We start from the raw sequence: 22,201 nt of genomic DNA, 5'->3' as shown, positions 1-22,201 counted from the left end.
AACAACCATAACAGTAGCAGTGCCTGTTGATGTGCTTTCTTCTTCTTTTCTAAGTTGTTTGGTACTAGCTTACAATTCACTCATGACTTCATCTATTGGTCAACCCTTAACGTGTTTAGGATTGACTGAGATATATTGAAATTCTCGGTTAGTATCAACAACATACTTTTTATGATTCTCATGGTTCGAGTCTGTCAAAATATTGACTTGATTGATATCCCCTTCTTTAATTTCCATATCTTTTAAAATAGAATCAGCCTCAAAATCAGATATATCCTAAATTTATGACACTTTCTCTAAGTCACATGAGATGAGGAGCAATGAGGGCTTTGTTCCTATATCATTTTGTTGGAGAGGTGATTTATAAAATTTAGAAGGTGAATTAATAGGCACCTCAAATATATCATCTTAAATATTTTAAAGATAATACTAAAAGTAAGGAGTGTTAGGTCACAATTGGCATGGAATCCAGGTAATTCAAAGATACGTTCAAATGAAAGGAGAAGCTTTAGGCGATAATCGGTGCGATGGGTATAGTAATAATCATGTAAAGACTTGCCTTGATTACCTTCATGACTCTTTTCATACTTTTGGACCTTCTTTTCTCCTTGTGGAATACAATTCCTTTTATTACGTGAAGGATTTCTACAACATGGGAGCCTTCTTTTTTTGCTTTATTTTGAAATATCATGTATAGTCGAGCTACTTGTGATTTTCTCCTTTTCAAACTAGGGGTTTAGCATTAGGCAGGGGTGAGGTAATTCTGCTATGTTGCAAATGCTTTCTTCTACTTGTGTAGTAGAGAGCAAACGAAACCTACTCCCATTCAGGAAAATAGAGGTTTCAGGCTCAACACCATCCATCTCATCCATTATTTGTGCGACTCTTTTATAGATTCTCTTATTCTTGTTTCATCGTCGAGTCTTAGGATCTATTTGGGACAGCTGTAGCTTATCCAACAAAATAACTTATTTTAATAAGCTAATGATCAACAGCTGATCTGGATAATCAGGTTGGCTATTTGGTTTGTTTATTTGGAAAACAACTGATTTACAGCTATTTCTAGATAAATGACAATTTTGTCCCTGATCTGGATAAGCTGGCATTTGCAAAATGCTGAACGTACAAATAAGCTACCCCAAACGCCCCCTTAGTTAATGCAGGAGTGATTTCATTGGTGGACCAATCTTGATAATTATTAGTGTTTTAAGTAGTTCACAGTTTGAAGTAGGAGTCTTTTTTATCTCTACTTTCTCAAAACACTGGAAAATAACAATGGTAGTCACAATAGTAGTGTTTTTAAAACCCTCTTTTTTGGTGGTGGAAATTCCTCTTTCGATTCAATGTTAAAGTGAGGTTAAGGTTCCTTGTTGATGACTTAAAAGCCAACTATAGAAAATCTAATTTGTTAAGACCCAAAGTTGATTGGGGACCTACCATTTAGATGACTTGGGTCAAAGGATAGGTTGCATCCATTTCTAAGGGAGAAAATGAGTTAGGGAGACATCTTGCCTATAATGGGTATAAAAAAGATATCAATAGGGTGTCATATGTAAAATCTTTGAAAAAATTTTTATGAATAAAAATGAGATCTAATTTAATTTTAAAAAGCATTTGATATGGAGAATTAATGATGGAGCATGTCCTAAAAACCCTATTCATTAAACAAAGTTTAAATGAGTATGCAAGAATATGAAGATTAAAGAAATGGGACAAAACCTGAAGATTCAAATAAGTTTGATTGACCCATAGAAAATTTGATATTAGGATAAAAAATTTAACTCATGATGAAAGATGAAGAGAATAACAAATTCCCAATTAAGTCGCCAAAAAAAAACCTCGGTTTGTATGTCGCCACACAACGTGCTTTTGGAAGACTTCTATCTAGATGATTGGGCATGAAATTTTGATTAATAACATATCATCCCAAATAAAGAAAATATTACCTTAAAAATGGATTTGACCACCCAGATGATGAAAGTATTCGTAAGTTTATGGAACTACAGTTTTTTCCCTTACCTTATATGTGTAAGATAAACTTTATTTTAATTTGGGGGTCTCTAAGCCATCATAATTAATTACATCTTTAGACCTGTGAGCCCTAATGAAAACTCTTGATTAATGTAACGAACCAAATCATTGAAGACCTATTTTCATAATTGAAGTAGTTTGAGAATAAGAAAAGAATTAAAGCTGAAAGAATTAAGCTCAAAGGAATGTGACTAACAGTTAGATGACAATCTGTCATGGAAAAGACCTGAATGTGAGGATCTAACCATTTAATGAAGGAAGTTTGAAAGTGACGGTTAAAAACTTCATAATGATCATATATTGTTACATTAATCAGATAAAGTGAAAGGTTGACTTAAGAATAATGGATTTAATTGACAAAAATGAATGAAAACCCTAAGCTAAAGACAAACTAAGATGAGATGGATTCTAGATGAGAATGAAAACACCGTATACTCAATGAGAAATTATAAGGGGTGAGCTAACCTAAACTTTAAGAATAACATCCCCAATTAGGATGCCCATGGCTTTCCCTCATTTTGAAGACATTAATATCCACAAAAAATAACCAAATTCTTAATCATGAATCTCGCTTAAATGTTGTAATATAGAGGATTCATAGTTTCAAAGTGATATGAAATACCTTTGTCAGTAACCATGGGTTACATCATTCTAAGTTATTCCCAGTTATTCCCTCTAATTTGAAGAGGTATTTTTATTTGTCTTTTATGTCCTAGTCCTTAGAACTAACTAGGGTACCTATAAAAAATCTAAGTTTCTATACTCAGACTAACTGTGAAAAAGTGTATGATCCTCAGTTTGGTCTCTAAGTTAGCTAACATAAGGTTCTTATCAAATTAATCTAGGTTATGTTATTTTAAATATTATTTTAGATTCAATATTTAATACAAATTTTGTTTCAATTTATAAGTCTGTCAATCATGGTGAGAATTAAAGTTTTCCTAAGTTATTGAGTTTTAATTCTATTTACGATTTGATAAAGATGTTTGCGGAGAAAACCTTCTTGTGAGAGGTTTTTATTCTTCTTTTGTTTTATGTTGTTCTTTTTTTGTTATTTTTATTTTGTTTTTAATGACAGAACATGGAACATATAACTAGGCATGCAATAACATGTAAAATAACATGACATTCAAGACATGACTTTAGCTTATATTAGACTTAGGTTGGGATTGAGCTAAGGTGACTTGGAATTGAGAGATGGTCGGCTCAAAATTTTTCTCAAATGTGATGATGGATTAGTTAGTTTGGGCTTGATTTGACCTGAGTTGGACCTGGATTGGCCCGGGTTGGACACGAGTTGGACTTGGGTTAACTTGGGTTAGACCTGTGTTGAACCTAGGTTAACCTGGGTTAAACTGAGTTGGATCGAAGTTAAACTTGGGTTAATTCAGGTTGAAATGGGTTCAATCTGGGCCATACCGAGGTTGAACTGGATTGGACCTGAGTTAGACCTTGGTTGACCTCAGATGTTGGACTTAGGTTGACTTGGGTTAGACTTGGGTTAGACCTGGGTTGGACCTGGGTTGACCTTGGTGGAACCTGGGTGGGTTGGACCTGGAATGACCTAGGTTGGAACCTCATTGACCTTGGTTGGACATGAATCAGGTTGGGTTAAATTTGGATCAGGTCAGGTTTGGGTTGGGTTAGACTATAACTTGGGTTATGGTTAGGTTGGGTTGGGTTAGACTACAGTTTGGGTTATGGTTAGGCTTGGTTTGGGTTACCCAAGACTAATCCAAGCATATTTGAGTGGGTTAGCCTAGTCTAAACCTAAGCTTAAAATAAAATACTTGAATTTAAAGTAAAAGAAAAGAGAGAAGGAAACTTACCAGAGAAGAGGCTGGTTGGGGGAAGAGGCTCATCGGACTACTTTTTCATCTCTTATTCTCTGTGCTGAAAAAAAGTGTTGAAGGAATTTAAAACGGTAATCCAACCTTTAGACCTGGGAAAATGACACCTATTTATAGGCAGGGAGAGGCTACCATGGCTGTCGATTGGGTGGTGAGTCGATGACAAAATTTTTCTAGCGCTTCAAGGTGGCACAGATCACCATTGAGCAAGCAATGCAATGATTCACACCTGATATGTGGATGAAGGCCACAGATCACTAGCACGACACCTGAAGTGGCCAAGCGTAGCCTCGAGAGTGATCACACCCATGAATTTCTTGGCTTGATTATGCCAAGGCTAGGCATGACTACGCACAGGCCTAGGCATGACCACACGCCTATAAACTTGTGGGTGTGGCTACGCCTAAACTAGGTGTGGCCACGCCAAGTTCAAATATTGTGCTGAGCTTCATCTAAGTTGGTTGACCAAAAAGAAGGTTTACACCAGTCTATACAATTTATATATGAAATTTCTTTGTATGATTTTCAACCTTTTAATTTGGTTTATTATTTTGTTTGGTAGATTGCTCTTGTATTATTTATACAATTTTGAGATGAACTCAGCTGGATAGTAAGTTTGTGAACCTCTAGTCGTAGGTTGCAATTTATAAATCTGAAATATAATGATGTTGTTGACCACTTCTTAAATTTTCGGAAAGCGATTGATCTGAGCAATTTAAAATAATTCAAAATTGGTGCTTCATGTTTTTTTAGCCATTTTAATGGAATTTGAGATTAGAAGTTGCTATTGAGGCTACAAGATACTGAATTTTCTCCAAATTGCTGAAACATAAGTAATTTTTTCTCTAAATCTTCTTACTGCTTCTCTGATGCTCCAAATTGCACATGATAACAATATAAAAATGAAATTTGTGGTGTTGCATATGTAAAAATGGTTCTTATGTATGTGTTTATAATTCACTTTTCTCATAGGTAGCACCCTTTTTTATCTTTTGAACATAACTATTGCGCTAAACGTTCTGATCTCAGATTGATGAAAGATGGACCTTTAGGTGAACACGACTATAATGTTAAGAATTATTACATATGTTTTGTACATGAAAAAGATAACACGTGATAAAATTAGCATATCTTAAACCCATCACATAAATTATGATTTCAAAAATTGCATCTATACTAGGATTTACTTTAGTCACTAAAATCCATCAACAAACTGTCGCACATTCCTGTTCGTTGTGGTGCACTTGAGGATGTCTACAATTCCTATTATCATCCAATAATTACCAAAAAAATATTAAGTCAGAAAATTCTAAATACAAAAGAAAGAATAAATTGCTTTAAAAAATTATCACATCATACCCCCATGAAACAATCTAGTAATGAACATAGATGGGTAGAACATGGAAAGGCATTTTCTAATTCAATTGTTACAGGCTCTTTTCCCTTTCTTTTGATATAAAATATACTCTTTAGATTCATAGCACATTCTTTCTTTCGGTTTTTTTTTTTGCTATGCATGTGATTGATTTGAGGTGATTTCTCACTTAGTATTGGTTCAACATGATCCGACAATTTTTTCAATGACTCTAACATATATTGTTCAGCCTCTTGATTGCCTTGGGCCTTGGAGCTTATGTGATATGAATATTTATGGATGTTGGTTAGAAAAATAACACCACTTTAGGAACCATTTTTCATGTGCAATTTTTTAAAGAGCTATAAAAATTTCCAAAGTATAAGTCTTTTTTTTCACCTAATGACAATCACATGAGGAGGTATCTTTCTGGAATCTTCGCTATATTTTCATGGCTAATAATTCAAATACAGTGGGCCCATAATAAACCCATAATTTCAAATTTTTTACACTACAACTTATATTAAATGTTACTTTGTAAAATTTAAAAATCCAATATTTGGTTGTTCCCTTTCTATCTAAATTGTTAATATAAAATTCTGAATGATTGCGATTAGATAACTCTGCAGCAAGATCACTTACCCCATGTAGAAAACTTCTTAAAAAATGAGTACATCTTTCTTGAATTGAATGGAGCAACTTATCTCGGCACATGGCTATTTTAGCAACGAATACAATCATAGATTGAGTGCATCTAAAATCTTTATCCTTCTCATTTTATCTTCATGTTGACATGACACTCTCAAGTCCCAAAAAAAATTCAGTGATAGAGCTTGTAGGTTTTGTAGACTCACTTCATTATGTGGATAAGATTCTCAAACTAAATAAATCTTTATTAAAGGATGTTGACCACTTTTGCCTAATGTTGTAGAGCTCACCTACCCAAACAATGTCATGTAGGTTCCCTATAACTCCTCTTCTGAATCACATTTACTCATACATGTATAAAATATACTATCTATTATTTTATTACTAGTAGAGTCATGTATCTTTGAAGAAAATTTCTTAAATAAATGCTACTGACATAATCTATTACTAGTATGATGAAATGTATCTTCTATAGTTCTCATCATTATTTGATCCTAATCAGTGAATATTGCTCATGGATACTTGTCATATATTATACAATAAACGATTTTAAATAACCACTTCAAGGAGTCAATTGTCTCGTTCGATAAAAACGCTACCCTAAAAAGTGCATTTTGCCAATGATAGTTAACCCTTACAAACAATGCACAAACTAAGTTATATTTATTCAATTTGTGAGTTTTATAAAAAAATATGACATTTCCAATTAGTCATATTTTACACTTGACATAACATCACTCCAAAAAAGCTCACCAACCTATCAGAATCATTAATCTGGAAGTGTCATGTAAATATACTATATGCAGCTTACCTTTATGTAAATAGTTGAATTAGAGCATTATTATCACCATGTTTAATTCTTACTCTTTTCTCCTTTTGATGAAAATTAAATGCATCTCCTTTTTAAAATCTTAATTTCTTTACTCAACAAACTTCCGTAGCAAGAAAGTTGAATGTATCCTTAGCTCCAACCCCTGCTTATATCATTGATTTGGGCACATCTTCGGTGATATAATTGGCACTCGGGATAGATCTTATGAGATGTTGGTAAGGAATGGTTATGAATTTCAATAAATGTATTAAATTTTCAATTTTCATCAATATCAACGTCATATCGAATAATGACTAGACAATTAGTCATAACGTCTACTCTTTTAAACTTTACCATGCTATTATAATTAGGCTCCTTTTTAAAAATAGCCTCACCACATAAAAAGTTCTTTAATTTGATATTCCTTCAGTGAATCCAATGTGATGTGCATAAGCATAATAAAATCCGTACACCTCATTTTCATTGTGCACAATGATGTTAAACAATCTGTCAATAATTGAATCACTAGCCACAATGTATGGCTCAAAAAACTACACACACAAACATATGATTTACAAATTGTAAGTTTTTAAGATGTGATAATATTGGTGTAGTATTAGGGTGGTATTAACGAGGCAATATGGTTGTATTGAGATGATATTAGGTGGTATTGTGATGATATTGAAGATTTTTGGTAATGATAATGATGGGGTGGTATTGTGGTGGTACTGAGATGATATTGTGATAGTATTGAGGTAATATTGGCAGTTTTAAGTCTAGATATTGTTGGTGTGGTGTTAATGTGGTAATGAGTGTTTTGGGTAAGGATATTGATAGTGCGGTATTGAGATTTATGGTAATGATACTGATGAGTTGGTATTAGTGTGGTATTGGAGGTTTTGGGTCGAGATATTGTTGGTGTGGTGTTGGGGTGGTATTGGGGTAGTATTGATGTGGTATTAAGGCGACGTTGAGAGTTTTGGGTGAAGATATTGATGATGTGGCATTGGTGTGGTCTTATGGTGGTATTGAGGTGATATTGGGTTGATATTAAGGGATTTTCATAATGATATTGATGGAGTGATATTAGGATGGTATTGAGGTGATATTGAAAGTTTTGGGTGAAGACATTTTTTGGTGTGTTAGTGGTGTGGAATTGGGATGGTAGTAGGTGTTATTGATGTGGTATTTTGCTGATATTAGGTGTAAGGATGTTTTGAGGTGATATTGGTTTGGTATTGAGGTGGTATTGATGTGATATTGTGGTGGTATTGTTGTATTTGATGAAGACATTGATGTATTGGTGTGGTATTGAGGTGACATTGATGTGATATTGAGTATTTTTGGTGAAGATATTGACGGGGTTGTATTTGGGTAAAATTGGGTGGTATTTTGAGGTATTGATGTGGTATTGGGTTGGTGTAGTGTTGGTGGTGTTCATGTTGATATGGGTGGTATTGGGGTGGTATTGGTGTTGTATTGGTGTGCTCTTGGTGTAGTCTTGGGGTGATCTTGGTGTGGTCTTATGGTGACGCAAATTTTTCTCCCATAAATGCTCCAAATCTTTCAATACTCTAATGTGAAAGACAATAGATAATGACATTGTAAGCATTTACTATTTAAAACGTGGTGGTGGTATTGTGTTAGCGTGAAATGGTTGTGAGAATGAAATTCAAGCTTATAATATCAAAATATCATTGATTTATACTACGAGATAAAAAAAAAAAGCCGTGTGATGATTGCCGTGTGATGATTTCAATGTGAGGATGATTTCAATGTGAGACAAACTAACATCCATTTCATTCTTGTCGTCTTTTTGTTTGCTTTCCATCTTCAAAATTTATAATAGCCCTTATCTCCTCAATGTGCCGCAGCAAATCCTAAATGAAAACCTTGAAACGTGAGGAAGAAATGAAATCGGACGTGGAAAGCGGAATGGGACGCCCTAAAGAAAAATGGCAAAAGAGGGCACGATGCTAATTTGAATAGGTGGCTTTTTTTTCGTAATATATTGGGCTAGTTTCGGGCTAGGTTCGGTCAGCTCAAAAAATTCACCTTTTCTCCCATTTCATTTAATATACCGGTTAGATCCTCAATATGTCGGGTGTCACATTCTATTCTATAAGAAATTAAACCCTCAACTACTATATTACAGATAGATGTGCAAAAATTTCAACTTCAAATTGCCTCTTATTGTCATTTTAATTTTTTTTTCAAATAATTATGTATATAATACTAAAAAAATAATTTTTTTATAAAATTATCTTTTTTTATCTTTTATATCTTTATCAAAATATTACAGCTCATGATAAAATTGATTGAGATATGTACAGCTAAATAAATTTAAGACTATAAAAATAAATATTATTTTTAAGCTTTAATACTTCTATCTTTTCATGTAACAAAAAACTGGTGCATTTATTCAAAATATAGTAATATTGAGGGTCGTGTCTTGTCATATTACTCTTTCAGCTAACCTTTCCGGAAAAAAAAATAATTAACAAAAAAATCGTGATGATTTTTTGCGGGTGGCAGGGTGCGGCCAAATTTCTTTCTGTCCGTGGAAGTCTACGACCCAAAATGGACTTCAAGCGTGGAGGCAAAAGACAAGGAAGCGAAGGGGAGCGAAGACAGCCATTAAAGAATGGACAGAATGAGACGGCTTCTATATTCCGTGGCCTTCTTCCCTCCATAATTCTCTCGCTTCCGATCGTGTAAACAGTGTGGATTCGCTGGATCTCTAATACATTCGCTTCGGTTTTCTCTCCTAAAATCTGTGATCAAGGAAGCTTTGGAAACGACAGAATACCTAAAGAGGCGCAGCGGAGAAAGATTAAAACCAGAGGGGATGGAATCAATGGCGAAGGAGAACGGATTAGCTGCATCTTCGATCCCTGCGGCGACGAATCCGATGGTGACACCGCTACTCACCGACCAGTATCAGTTCACCATGGCTTACGCCTACTGGAAGGCCGGTAAACATCAAGAGCGAGCCGTGTGCGTATTCATCCTAGTCGAACTCTGCTTACGCTCGTTTTTTCTTCTCAAAATTCTTTTTCTAATGATTGCTGATTAATTGGTTACGTTTTGATTTATTTGCCAACTTTGTTATGTTTCCGGTTTCTTCTATTAGTTTTGGTTTAGGTAATTTTTTTGTCTTCGTTGCTGCATGTGTAAGAAAGAGGCCTGGCATTAGCTCCTCTGTTTTTTTTTATCATTTTCTGTTACCAAATAATTTTATGATGTCCTTTTTTCGTTGATAATGTCACACCGGGTCCAAGAGATGATACTTTCCAACAAGATAGGGCCTGATGATATGATGTGAACCTATTTTGTATTATCAAATGAAAATATTATACAAATGTAATCACCAAAATAAACAAATAAAAATAATTTATTTCATAAATAAAAGTTTAACTAGTAATATAACTACAAGAATAGAAGAAACTAATTGAGAAGAAATTGACAGGACAATGGATAAATAACTAACCAGACCCAAAAAAATAATAATTAATGCAAAAATTGAGTGACTGAGTATAACCTAATATATAAAAATTCAACAAGTGAATTTGATAAATGAAGCTCAGTAAATAATTACTATTTATTAAAAGTGTAAACGATAAAAACTTGAGACATGCAGTATAAGCAACAAAAAGAGACAATTACTATAAGTGTGGATAACATCATAAGCCATCAAGTGTGTTTTAAATGTTATTATGAATATGCTCAATTATCTTCATGAAACATGAGTCCTTTTAAATTAGATCAAGTTTTATGAGTGTATAACTTATCAGTTATTTATTATTCAGTTTCAATTTAATTTATATTCAGGTTATAAGACATCCTGAAACTGGGAAGATAAATATCAACTCAAAGAAGCCCGATGATTTCCTGTAGAGTCATTATTTGGTGGGCTTATCGACTCGGCTAACTAATATCTAAAAGATTTCTATCGACTTACATACCATCACACGTAAGTATATAAATTTTTTCACAGGTAAATATTTAAGCAATATGTTATTTCACTTAGACTTGTTATGACAAAAAATTACATATAATTTATAAAAGTATACAAGAAAAGAAAATATTATAATTGCAGGATTTAGTTAAATATGCAAAAAGTTGTGAATTCATAAATTAAGACAGGTAATTCCGTTATTACGAGCAATAATTATAACAAGTACAAAAGGAAATATGAATGAAGTAGCAAAAACATTATTAAAATTCCTATAAAATAACTTTGAATTTATTATAAGCAACATGATAACGCCTCTAACGAGGAAAGATACATTTATTCTCCAATAATAAGTAGTTACGTATCTCGAGGCGACAAAACTAAAATTTCTAAGTATTTCATTGATTAAACTTGCATTGACCAGCCGTTCCACATAAATGAAAATTTAGACTATAAACAATTATGTAAATAAAGATATTAAATCTAATTAAAGTTATTTCTCCCTTAAATTATCATAATAATCAAATAATTGATATAAATTTACAACACACATACAAACATGTAAATTTTGCATTAAAATAGAGAGAAAAAAATGTGGGAGGAGGGGCTTACGATGCCAAGCAATCGAGGGAGGAGGAGAGTATTGTTCAGTTGAAAGAACAACTCAGTGACAATCACCGAGTAAAGGCGAGGAAAGTGTGATAGCCCAAACATTCACCTATGAAGTTATCGTTCACTTTGGCTTAGTGATCTCATAATTTTGCCCCGTTGGTGTAACTTTCCAAGAGGTCACCCATCCTAGGACTGCTCCCATAGAAGCAAGCTTAACTTTTAATTTTCTATTGAAATTTCACCGTTACACTGAAAGACACCATATTGTTTAAGAGTTTGGCTTTATTCTACTAAAGGGGAGAAAGGGTTTAGGAGAGAGATTTGGCAGTTGATGAGGGGGATTTTGGGTCAAAGGACTGCGATGACAGCCCTCCTAATCCTTTAAATAGGGGACATCGTCAGTGAATGATAGATGCAGAAGGTGACAAGCATAAGGGAGAAAAAAGAGATAATATGATTTGGAAAGGTGGTGCCGGACAAAGTTGTGAAATTCACGTGATTAAAAAGGGGAAAGTAGCACAACAAGCTTGAATTGGGAAGTCGATACAGGAGAAGATCGCATGGCTCCAAATCTGGAAGGTGACAAGGGATGAAAACAAAAATCACGCAATCCAAATGCTATTGGCGGCGAATGTCATGTGATCTAGGAAAAGAAGTTTGGTTCTCACATACTCCCCCTTAAAAGAATTTATTCTCCGTTCATAGCTTAGTTCTGGAAAAATACATATACTTTTTGACCATCTCTTCTTAAATCACTCAAGCGGCTTCTTGCTCTGACTGTTTTTCCAAAACACTATGATAGAAGGAATTGACTGTGGAGAAACCTGTCGAGTGATCTGATAATTCTTCAGAACTTAGATCTTCTTGAATCACCAATGGACTTGTACTGGATGATGTGGGAATCACATGCACAAGAACGGAAGTAGAGAGATATAGAAGACATTGTGTACTCCTACAAGTCTTGGACGAAGAACTAACTATATGAGACTCTGTCGACTCTTTCGACTCTTTCGATCACATCAAAAGGACAAATGAAGTGATGTTGAAGCTTTCCATTCTTTTTAAATCTCGTAACTTCACGTATGGACGATCCCTTAAAAAAAATATAATCTTCAATATTAAATTCAATAACTCTATGTTTGGGGTCAAAATAATTCTTATGATGATCCTGGGCCGCACGAAGCTGATCTCAATTCTTACGAATCTTTCGATAGCTTGACTACTAACTGAGATCCAAATATTCCTCTCTTCAACCTCAAACCAACATAAGGGGGATCTGTACTTTTTGCCATAAAATGTCTCATACGGTGCCATGACAACGCTAGTCTGAAAGGTTTTATTATAAGCAAACTTCACCAGAGGAATATAGTCCTCACAACTATCCGCAAAGTCCAAAATGTAAGCTATCAACAAGTCTTCTAAGGTTTAAATGGTGCTCTCTGATCGACCATCTGTTTAGAGATGAAAAAAAGTACTAAAATTCAATCTTGTACCGATAGCTTCTTGCAATTGCTTCCATAACCTAAAAGTAAATCTTCAATCTTTATATTATATAATGAACGTTGGAATTCCATGTAGCTGAATGATATTATCTATGTAGATCTTGGCTAATTTCTCTCTTGAATTAGTTCACTTGATTGATAAAAAATGATATGACTTAGTCTATTGACTACAACCCAAATAACATTATATTCTTGCTTCGATCTCAGCAATCCAACTACGAAATCCATTGAATTCTCCTCCCATTTTTACTATGGAATGGTATGGGGCTGCAATAGAACACCATGTCTCTGATATTCAACCTTGAACATCTAACATGCTAAACACTTGGCTACAAACTTAGCTACGTTGGTTTTCATAGACGGCCACCAAATAGCTTCTTGAGGTCTTGATATATTTAGTACTTTATGGATGAGCAGAATATGAAGTACAATATGCCTCGCGGAATATCTCTTGTGAAAGTCCTTCCTGATCTAGAACACAATCGATCCTAAATTCTAAAAGCGTCATCTTGATCAATATTAAACTTGAGCTTCAAGCCATTCTCAACTAGCTCTTTAAGTTATAGTAAGTTTGCATCCCTCATCTGAGCTGTACCAACACGATCCACAAGTATGGGCTGAACTAACAGTTGACACATGACTAGATTAGCTCTTGTTAGTAATATCTCGAGCTAGAGTCGCTCAATTTCTCGTACTAACTCGTGCTCCTGAGTGATCATCTAAGCTACATACATCGATGATTTTCTACTTAAGGCATCTACAATCACATTCGTCTTACTAGGGTGGTGTTGAATCTCTACGTCATAGTCCTTCATCAACTCGAGTCCTCATCTTTGCTTTAAGTTTAACATCTTCCGAGTAAAAATATAATTCAAGCTCTTATGATCGGTGAAAACTTCACAACGGATGTTATAAAGACAGTGTCTCTAAATTTTCAAGATAAAAATAATTATAGCTAACTCATAGTTATGGGAAGGATAATTCCTCACGTGGACTTTAAATTGTCTAGAGGCATAAGCTATAACTCACATTATAATACAACCCAATCCTTGATGTGAATCATCATTGTAGATTTGAAACTCTTTTGCACAAAAAGGAATGACAAGGATTGGTGGGTTGCGACCAAACAGTTCTTGAGTTTCTAATAAGTCTGCTCACAAATGTAAGACCATTCAAATTTAATAGCCTTCCGAGTCAACATTGATAGATGTGCAACAATACAAGAAAAACCTTCAACAAATTTTTGATAGTAACCAACTAACCTAGGAAAACTATGAATCTCTATGACATTGCTCGGTCTCGGCCAATCTATTATTCTTTTAATCCTTGCAGGGTCCACAGAAATTCCAGATCTGCTAATAATATGCTCCATAAATGTCTCTTCTCGAAGTCAAAAATCGTGCTAAGAGAATTTGACATAAAGCTTATTCTCTTGAATAGTATTCAATGCAACTTTAAGATGTTGGGCATGCTCCTCTTCATCGTTAGAGTAAACCAAAATATCATCAATGAAGACAACAAAAAACCAATTCAAATAGGGTTTGAATACTCTATTCATCAAACCCATAAAGACAACAAGGTCATAAGTCAAACCAAATGATCACTACAAACTCATAATACCCATGTCGAGATCTAAAACTAGCCTTCAAAAGATATTCATTCTTAATATTCAACTGATGGCAGCTAGATCAAAGGTCGATCTTGAATAACACAAAAAAACCTTGCAGTTGGTTGAACAGATCATCTATACGAGGAATTGGGTACTTGTTCTTATTGGTCACCTTATTCATCTCTTTATAATTGATGCATAATCTCATGTTCCAATTTGCATAATCTCAAGTTCCCATTTTTTTTCTTCACAAAATTGGTGCTCTCCAAGGTGAAACACTGTGTTGCATGAATCTTTTATCAAGCAATTCCTTCAACTGAACCTTAAGCTCTTGGAGTTTAGCAGCGGTTATCTGATAAGATGCTTTAGAAATTGGAGTGGTCCTTGAAAGTATATTAATGTTGAACTCGATCTTATTGGTGGCAACCTAGACAAATCTTCAGGAAATACATAAGCAAAATCTCAAACAATTAGAACACTATCTAAGATAACACTGGATTGGTTGGAATCCACCGCATGAGCCAGAACCAACACACTCATGAAACATCAACTTGCTAACCTTGAAAATAACACCTCTACTACCTTGAAACTGTGTGGGCGCATTGATAGTAGAGGAGTTCTCGGTGAACTTCTATATTAATTGCCAACCTTCATTGCTAGTAATCTGTACGCACACACATATACATACACATATATAAGTGTACACACACACACCACACACACACATATAAATATATACAAATATACACAAATATATATACTTGATATATGGATATATGGATTTCCCATGCATACTAGAATTGCTTCCGTGAAAAACCTTCCCTATCGCCCAAATGTCACAGGCCATTTAATTATTTGAGAGGACTTCCGTTGATATTAACTTAATATCTCTTCCCCGTTATTTTGTTTTATTTTATTTTATTTTTTTGGGCTAGAATTGCATTTGTTATGTTATTTCTATTTTCAACTTAGATCTACCAAGTTCTGTGGTTGTCTTTCTCATTAGCATTTATTAGCATTTTGAAAATTTTAATTACTCTCTATAAGCAAATGTTACATGATTAGTTATTTTTTGCTTATATTCCTTCGATATTTTATTGATTGGCTTGGTTATTTTGGTTGTTTTTCTGTCCCTCTCCTTTGCTACAGTTTTGATCTGTTCTTCCGAAAAAGTCCTTTTGGCGGTGAATACACAGTTTTCGGTGGTCTGGAAGAATGCATCCGGTTTGTTGCCAATTTCAGACTGGACGAGGAGGAAATTTCTTATCTGCAATCTGTCATGCCAAGATGCGAGGTCTAAGATACCATTATCCGACAATTCTCAGTACATCAGAAATTTTTGTATAGAAAATGTTTTTCTCCTGTTTATATTAAAACTTTGATATTATGATGAACTAAATCTCACGTTGTTTACATTATATCTTAAAATGTGTCAGCATTAATCCTTAATTGATGCTGTTGCTTATTAATTCACCTGATTAATTTTAAACAATATATGTTTTCATGTATTTCAACTAATGAAATATTTTATCTTATCCTTTTGTCCTTGACTTGCGTTAGAACATATTTCATGATTGTTTTATACTTAGGTGAATACTAGTAAAAATTTACTCTACAATTTTTGTTTAGTTTTGCACTTTAATTTTGATGACAAAATATTTATACTTTTTATGATTGGAATTTTTGTTGACCTTTTTCAATGTCATCATTCGTTTTCTTAGGATGGATTCTTTGAGTTTCTTAGGGATATTGATTGTTCAGATGTTGAAGTTTATGCCATTCCTGAAGGTTCTGTTGTCTTTCCGAAGATGCCACTAATGAGGGTTGAAGGACCTGTTGCTGTAAGTATTTTAGATAACATACTTTTGGAATGCCATCCATTACTGGTTTGGACTATTCTATCTTATTTCCTAGTTGAATTTGACCAATTACCAGTTAATTCTAAACAAATTGCAAACTTGACGTTTTGATGGCAGTTCAGAAAGAATAATATGCTATATTTTCTATAGGTCGTACAACTGCTTGAAACTCCATTTGTGAATCTTGTCAATTTTGCGTCATTGGTAACTACCAATGCTGCACGGCATCGTCTAGTTGCAGGAAAATCTAAAACCCTGCTTGAATTTGGTTTAAGGCGTGCACAGGTGCTGCTAACTTTCTTTGCACAAGCTGTATATTTTCTATATGGAAGAAAATTAACTTCTTTCTTTGTTTAGGGTCCTGATGGTGGAATGAGTGCTTCTAGATATTGTTATATTGGTGGTTTTGATGCAACAAGGTATTTTGTCACGACACTAACCCATCAACTTTGTGGTAACAAATTTCCATGAATTTTCGGCATTCATAGTGTTACTGATTTTTCTGTATGCTTTGTTGAGAAAAAAAAATTATGCCTTATGCCAATGTCTGATATGTGAGTTAACCCAAAACAATGTCAGGAAAGTAAATGTTATTACTGAAAACAAATAAGTGATTATAACTAAACACACTTGAAAGGGATATATAACAACAAACAGAAGCAAAAACTACTAATGTGTATCTCAAGGATAGTGGAGGTCAGCTAGGTGGATCGGAATGGCTTGTTGATGTGGCGGCAACAAGAGGATGTTGGTAGCAGCAAGGGGGAAGCGCGAAAATATAGGGACAACAAGTATGATTGTTGTCTTAGATGGTGGTGGTTACTAGGGGTAGGTAGTGATAGAGTAATAAGAAGGCGGTGTTCCCTGTCGGTTCTGGGTGGCGGTGACAAGGTGGGAGGGCTGGAACAACAGGAACAAGACTAGAAAGGGGCGATTTGGGTGGCAATAATGCAGAAAGGGAAGGAGGAGACGGTTGGGCAACCGGAAAACAACAAGGTGAAATGGTTTTTGGTGGCATCAACGATACAAAATGATTGGATTTTGGCGACAACGATGTTGATGGACTGGAACTGCTAGGTTAGCGAAGCAGGCCGCGGGTGTAAAGGGTTGATCGACCCTCCTTAACCGGTCCAAGCCTCAATTTTTCACCGCGATGGCTTGAACTGTAGAAAATAGCAACCATAAGGTTATCCTGATCGGTTGTAGTAATGAAGGGCGGCAGGGAGAGATGTGAGGAGGATGCAGATGGGGATAGGGATGATACAGACAATTGGGAGACCAATAGACAGCTGAAGCACCACATGAAGCCTTAGGATAGAACCTTCAATGGGAAGAAGAGAAGCCGACGACTGTCCCGGTACAAAACACACAAAAACTACCCTAAAACAAAAAATTGCATACTCTTAGACCTAGGGTAAATAAGAGTGGACCCCACTCCCAATAAGAGGGAAATCCGTGTAAAGGGTTGATCGACCCTCCTTAACCGGTCCAAGCCTCAATTTTTCACCGCGATGGCTTGAACTGTAGAAAATAGCAACCATAAGGTTATCCTGATCGGTTGTAGTAATGAAGGGCGGCAGGGAGAGATGTGAGGAGGATGCAGATGGGGATAGGGATGATACAGACAATTGGGAGACCAATAGACAGCTGAAGCACCACATGAAGCCTTAGGATAGAACCTTCAATGGGAAGAAGAGAAGCCGACGACTGTCCCGGTACAAAACACACAAAAACTACCCTAAAACAAAAATTGCATACTCTTAGACCTAGGGTAAATAAGAGTGGACCCCACTCCCAATAAGAGGGAAATCCGTGTAAAGGGTTGATCGACCCTCCTTAACCGGTCCAAGCCTCAATTTTTCACCGCAGCTCGCAGTACTGTAGCATGGATCACAGAAACATCCTTGTGGAAAACTCTTTCGTCAGTCTTTTTGGTTTAATGGAACTTCAACCTCATCTGTTGAAGCTTCTGACTCTTTCTAGTTTAATGTCAACCAGTCATATTTGAAATGATGGGAACATGGTAATCTTTTGGTAAACCAATTATGTTGCATCGACAGTCCAAAGTACATCCTGATAAAATAAGTATCAATTCTCTTTTGGCACAATCTGTAACACTCAATTTTGAGAAACATAAAATTTTGGTAATTGTAAAATATACCCAAATTTTGCATTCCACAAAATTTGATCGAGTCAATTTTATAAAATTCTACATGTTGAATCAATCAATTTGATATATAGAACTATATATGAATTTTGAATACAATAGGGGATATACAAATAAGAATATATTAATTTAATTAAACTAATTAAACCCTTAATTAATTCTTAATATCTGGATCACTCTTTCTTGTCGACATTTCCCACACATAGGAGTAAATGTAATAGCTGAATTTGATCGAACATATGGGATTAAATGGAATCAAGGCTAAATCTCTTAATCCCTTCTCTTCCCCTCTCCTAATTTTTGTTCACGCATGAAGCTCCGCTCAGTTCTTGTAACGTGACCATAGGAAGCTCGATCATGCGACTCAGGGTTCCAGGAGAAAACAAATGGTAGGAAACACTTTCACGATATTTCAGACATTCATTTCCTTTCATACATTTTCATTTTGACATTTGCTACGAATTCAAGCATTTAATGGGTTGCCTATTGTTGTGGCTTTGTGGAAACTGACACAGGATTGTCGAACCGAGAGCTACACTCTTCGGTAGGTCTATTTTATGAGTTTACGAATGGTTAAGGGAAAAGGAAGTAGTGGGAGCGGAATAGGCATGTATGGGGGAGACATTTATGTTGTGAAGCCTTTTTCAAGTAAGTTAAAGCAAGAAATTATATTTGGGGTTAAATTAAGATCTCAACTGCAAATTTATATGAATTTTTAAGGGATTAATTCCATCTTGTTTACATTATGCGGCGAACTCGAGGCAAGCTTGAGGAAATTCATTGTAGGGCTACTCCGTCAATTCAGGTGAAATAATTTTGTGCTAACTTGAGAAAAATAACTCTTTGTAGGTTTCCATGGGATTATGTTTGACATTATTGCATTTAGAATTTTTTGCATAATATGGATGAATATCTACATTGACTATATGAATGCAAACTTAATTTGTTTTTTACGGTACATATAATTTTACTATGCTATGATTGAGAGATATATTTAAAAAATTATTGCTTGCATGTATTTATTTAGTATGATTCATGCATATGACGTATGACATGCTTATGATGAATTTTTGTTATATGAATTATGATATAAGAAATGTGATATGTAGGTAGGCTATTTTGTGAATACTTGCAAGTACGGATGACACAGAACAATGAGATTCTCGACTCTTGACATTCTAACTGAGACGAACCTCTAAGAATTGTTGGAATTAGATGAGAACATAATGTAATGAACAGTTAGTATTAGGGGGGCAGCAGTTAATATAGCCTTCGGGCTGGCTGATGACACATGACATGATAGGATATGGAAATAATTAAGATCAATACAATTACAAGTGACATTTTCTATTATTAGATTGACGACTCTTACGAATATGCTTATAATTACACATGAATGGATAGTATAAATGTTTTGTACAAGAGTCATAATTATCTACATTACATGTTTTATATGATTATAGTATGTTATAACAGGTGTTGTCGACATGTACAAAAGTTATATATGAGCATGCATTTTTCTTTTTTGTTTACAAAATTTTATTTAGGTTTTGATTATTTCACTGAGTTTGTTGTAGCTCACTCTAAATTGTTGAATTTTAAGAGCTACGAAATATTAGGGCGAGTAGTCAGACGTGACTTGTACAACTTTTATATTTCATAGTTTTGAGAGTTTGTATAGACTTTTGAGTACGTGCTTTTATTATTTTGGATTTAGCAATTATATATATATAAGGTTGTGCAAGCATATAAAATGAAATGAATTATATACGTTTATGGCGAATTAGTTAGACTGATTCTTTACTCACTGAGTCTAGATTTTGCGAGTCAGGATTAGTGCTGGTGAGAATTTGGTCTGACCTAATCCTTCGCCTATGTTTTGTCATAGTAGACACTTAAAGGGGGTTAGTTTGGGGGTGTGATAGAAATTGATATTAGAGCAAATTTAATGGATGAAAAGAATGATTGATGTGTGTTGGACTTTAAAGAAGTAAAAACAAGTTCAAATCTGAGTTGATTTATACAAATCTATAGGTTGATTGAGTTGGGTTGGGTAACCTATATGAATTAAGGTATCATGCATACATGACTATATGATAAGTTGCATTGATTAATAAATTGTGCCAAAATAGATAAATATGTCTGAGGATGAATCAAAAAAACTGAAGACACCAACCTTTTACGCCAATTGCAGAATAAGAAAGACATGCTGAAAGTGATTCGAACAAAAATGATATTAAGAATAGGGCAAATGAAGAAACCAGTGCCACTGAGCTATAGGGTATTATTCAATTGATATCACAAGCAGTTGATTAAAAGATCTTCTTCTAGCGCAGGTCCTAGAACTGAAGATATTACAATAGTTAATCGATTTTTGAATCTTATTCAAACATTCAAGTCAAATGCATTTAAACATGTCATTGACCCTATAACTGCTCGAGATTGGCTATTGAAGATTGGAAGGATTCTGAATTCCATGATTTGTCTAGAGAATAGGAGAGTGGTGCTAGCCACTTTCATGTTATAAGGAATACGAGAGTGGTGCTAGCCACTTTCATGTTATAAGGTAAAACAAAAAAATGGTGGCAAACACAGTATAGAGAGAAATTCTAGCTAAAGCTTCTTCCATAGATTCAATGGGATGAGTTTAAAGTCTTCAAGGACTGGTTTATTTTATCTTCAGAGAAATTAGCATTGCAAGATAAATTCTTCAATCTTACTCAGGGGTTTAAGACATATATGTAGTATGTGGTAAAACTTACTTCTCTTTCTAGATATGCACCCCACTTTAATAGTACCCAGAAAAAAAAATGTCCGATGTGTGCGTGTTTTTCGAGATTGATTGAGATTATCTTTTGCTCTTTTTGAAAGCAATGACTTCTCAGTGCAAGTGCTAAACTTCTTTAATCAATGGTGGAAACCCAAGCAAAAAGTGACAATATTTTGGCAAAGAACTCTAGAGCAAGAAATTTAAATCAGAAGGTAAGTCAAAGCAACTAGAGTAAAAAATGATAGTTTGTGAGAAGTGTGGTAAAATATATTTTGGGTAGTGTTTGATGGGTTCATGAATGTGTTATAGATGTGGACAATCAGGGCATCTTCAGATGAACTCTCTGTCGGCACAAAAAAGAGAAAGAAAAGGATTGTTTGGGGGGTCGCCCGTAAGAAGCTGTCGGCAGCCGGAATCGAAATCCCGTCACCCGCTTCGGAAGGACTTTTTAATTTACGTATATATATATATATAATTTTAGAAAAAATATGAAATCAAACTGACCTCATATTTTTCACAGTTTAAATGAAAGAGCGCTCTACCTCAAATCCTATATCTACCCCGAGGGATAAACAAAGACTTGAGGATGAGACTCGATCAAATAAACTAAGAAAGATATGACATCCGTTTGGTCTGCGAAACCGTTTTATTTGCCGACAAGTTCCCCTATTTAATACAAATAATTAAATAGGGTTTATTTTAAGCTGGGTTCGGAAAAGCTCCCTATAAGAGCAAGCCCCTATAGTTAATTATATCTTAAATGACCAAAGTCACCTAAGAAAACTCTCGATAAAAATCAGGGAATAATGTCTTCAAAGAGGTCAAAAGGATAGGACTTTACAACGAAATCGGACAAAGAGGTGTGAAGGGGGAAAAGCTCAAATCTGGAACATTGTTAAGGAATCCAAATGAAGAGAAACTAGGGGAAGCCACAGATCCTGAGGAGAACCTCAGTGACTGCCCAGTCTATCCTATGATTTGGCTCCAATTTTGAGAAGAAAATATTAAAGTGTTTTATCCCGCCAATTTTATT

General features: G+C 34.7%; 1 protein-coding gene across 3 annotated transcripts in view; it reads left to right on the top strand.

The window, feature by feature from the left end:
- Positions 1–9,263: 9,263 nt before the first annotated feature.
- The window catches only part of LOC110031486 (nicotinate phosphoribosyltransferase 2-like), a gene marked incomplete at its 3' end in the record, with an annotated part of 87,415 nt that continues 74,477 nt past the window's right edge, over positions 9,264–22,201 (top strand). For all 3 annotated transcript variants that reach the window (XM_020734701.1, XM_020734702.1, XM_020734700.1), the window contains 5 exon segments: positions 9,264–9,691; positions 15,522–15,666; positions 16,094–16,213; positions 16,382–16,516; positions 16,589–16,650. In XM_020734701.1, coding sequence (XP_020590360.1) covers positions 9,543–9,691; positions 15,522–15,666; positions 16,094–16,213; positions 16,382–16,516; positions 16,589–16,650 — 611 coding nt within the window. In that variant the 5' untranslated portion in view covers positions 9,264–9,542.

This window comes from Phalaenopsis equestris, unplaced genomic scaffold (genome assembly GCF_001263595.1).
Source record: "Phalaenopsis equestris unplaced genomic scaffold, ASM126359v1 Scaffold000833, whole genome shotgun sequence".
NCBI classification, from domain to species: Eukaryota; Viridiplantae; Streptophyta; class Magnoliopsida; order Asparagales; family Orchidaceae; genus Phalaenopsis; species Phalaenopsis equestris.
This window is presented reverse-complemented; position numbering and strand designations above follow the sequence as displayed.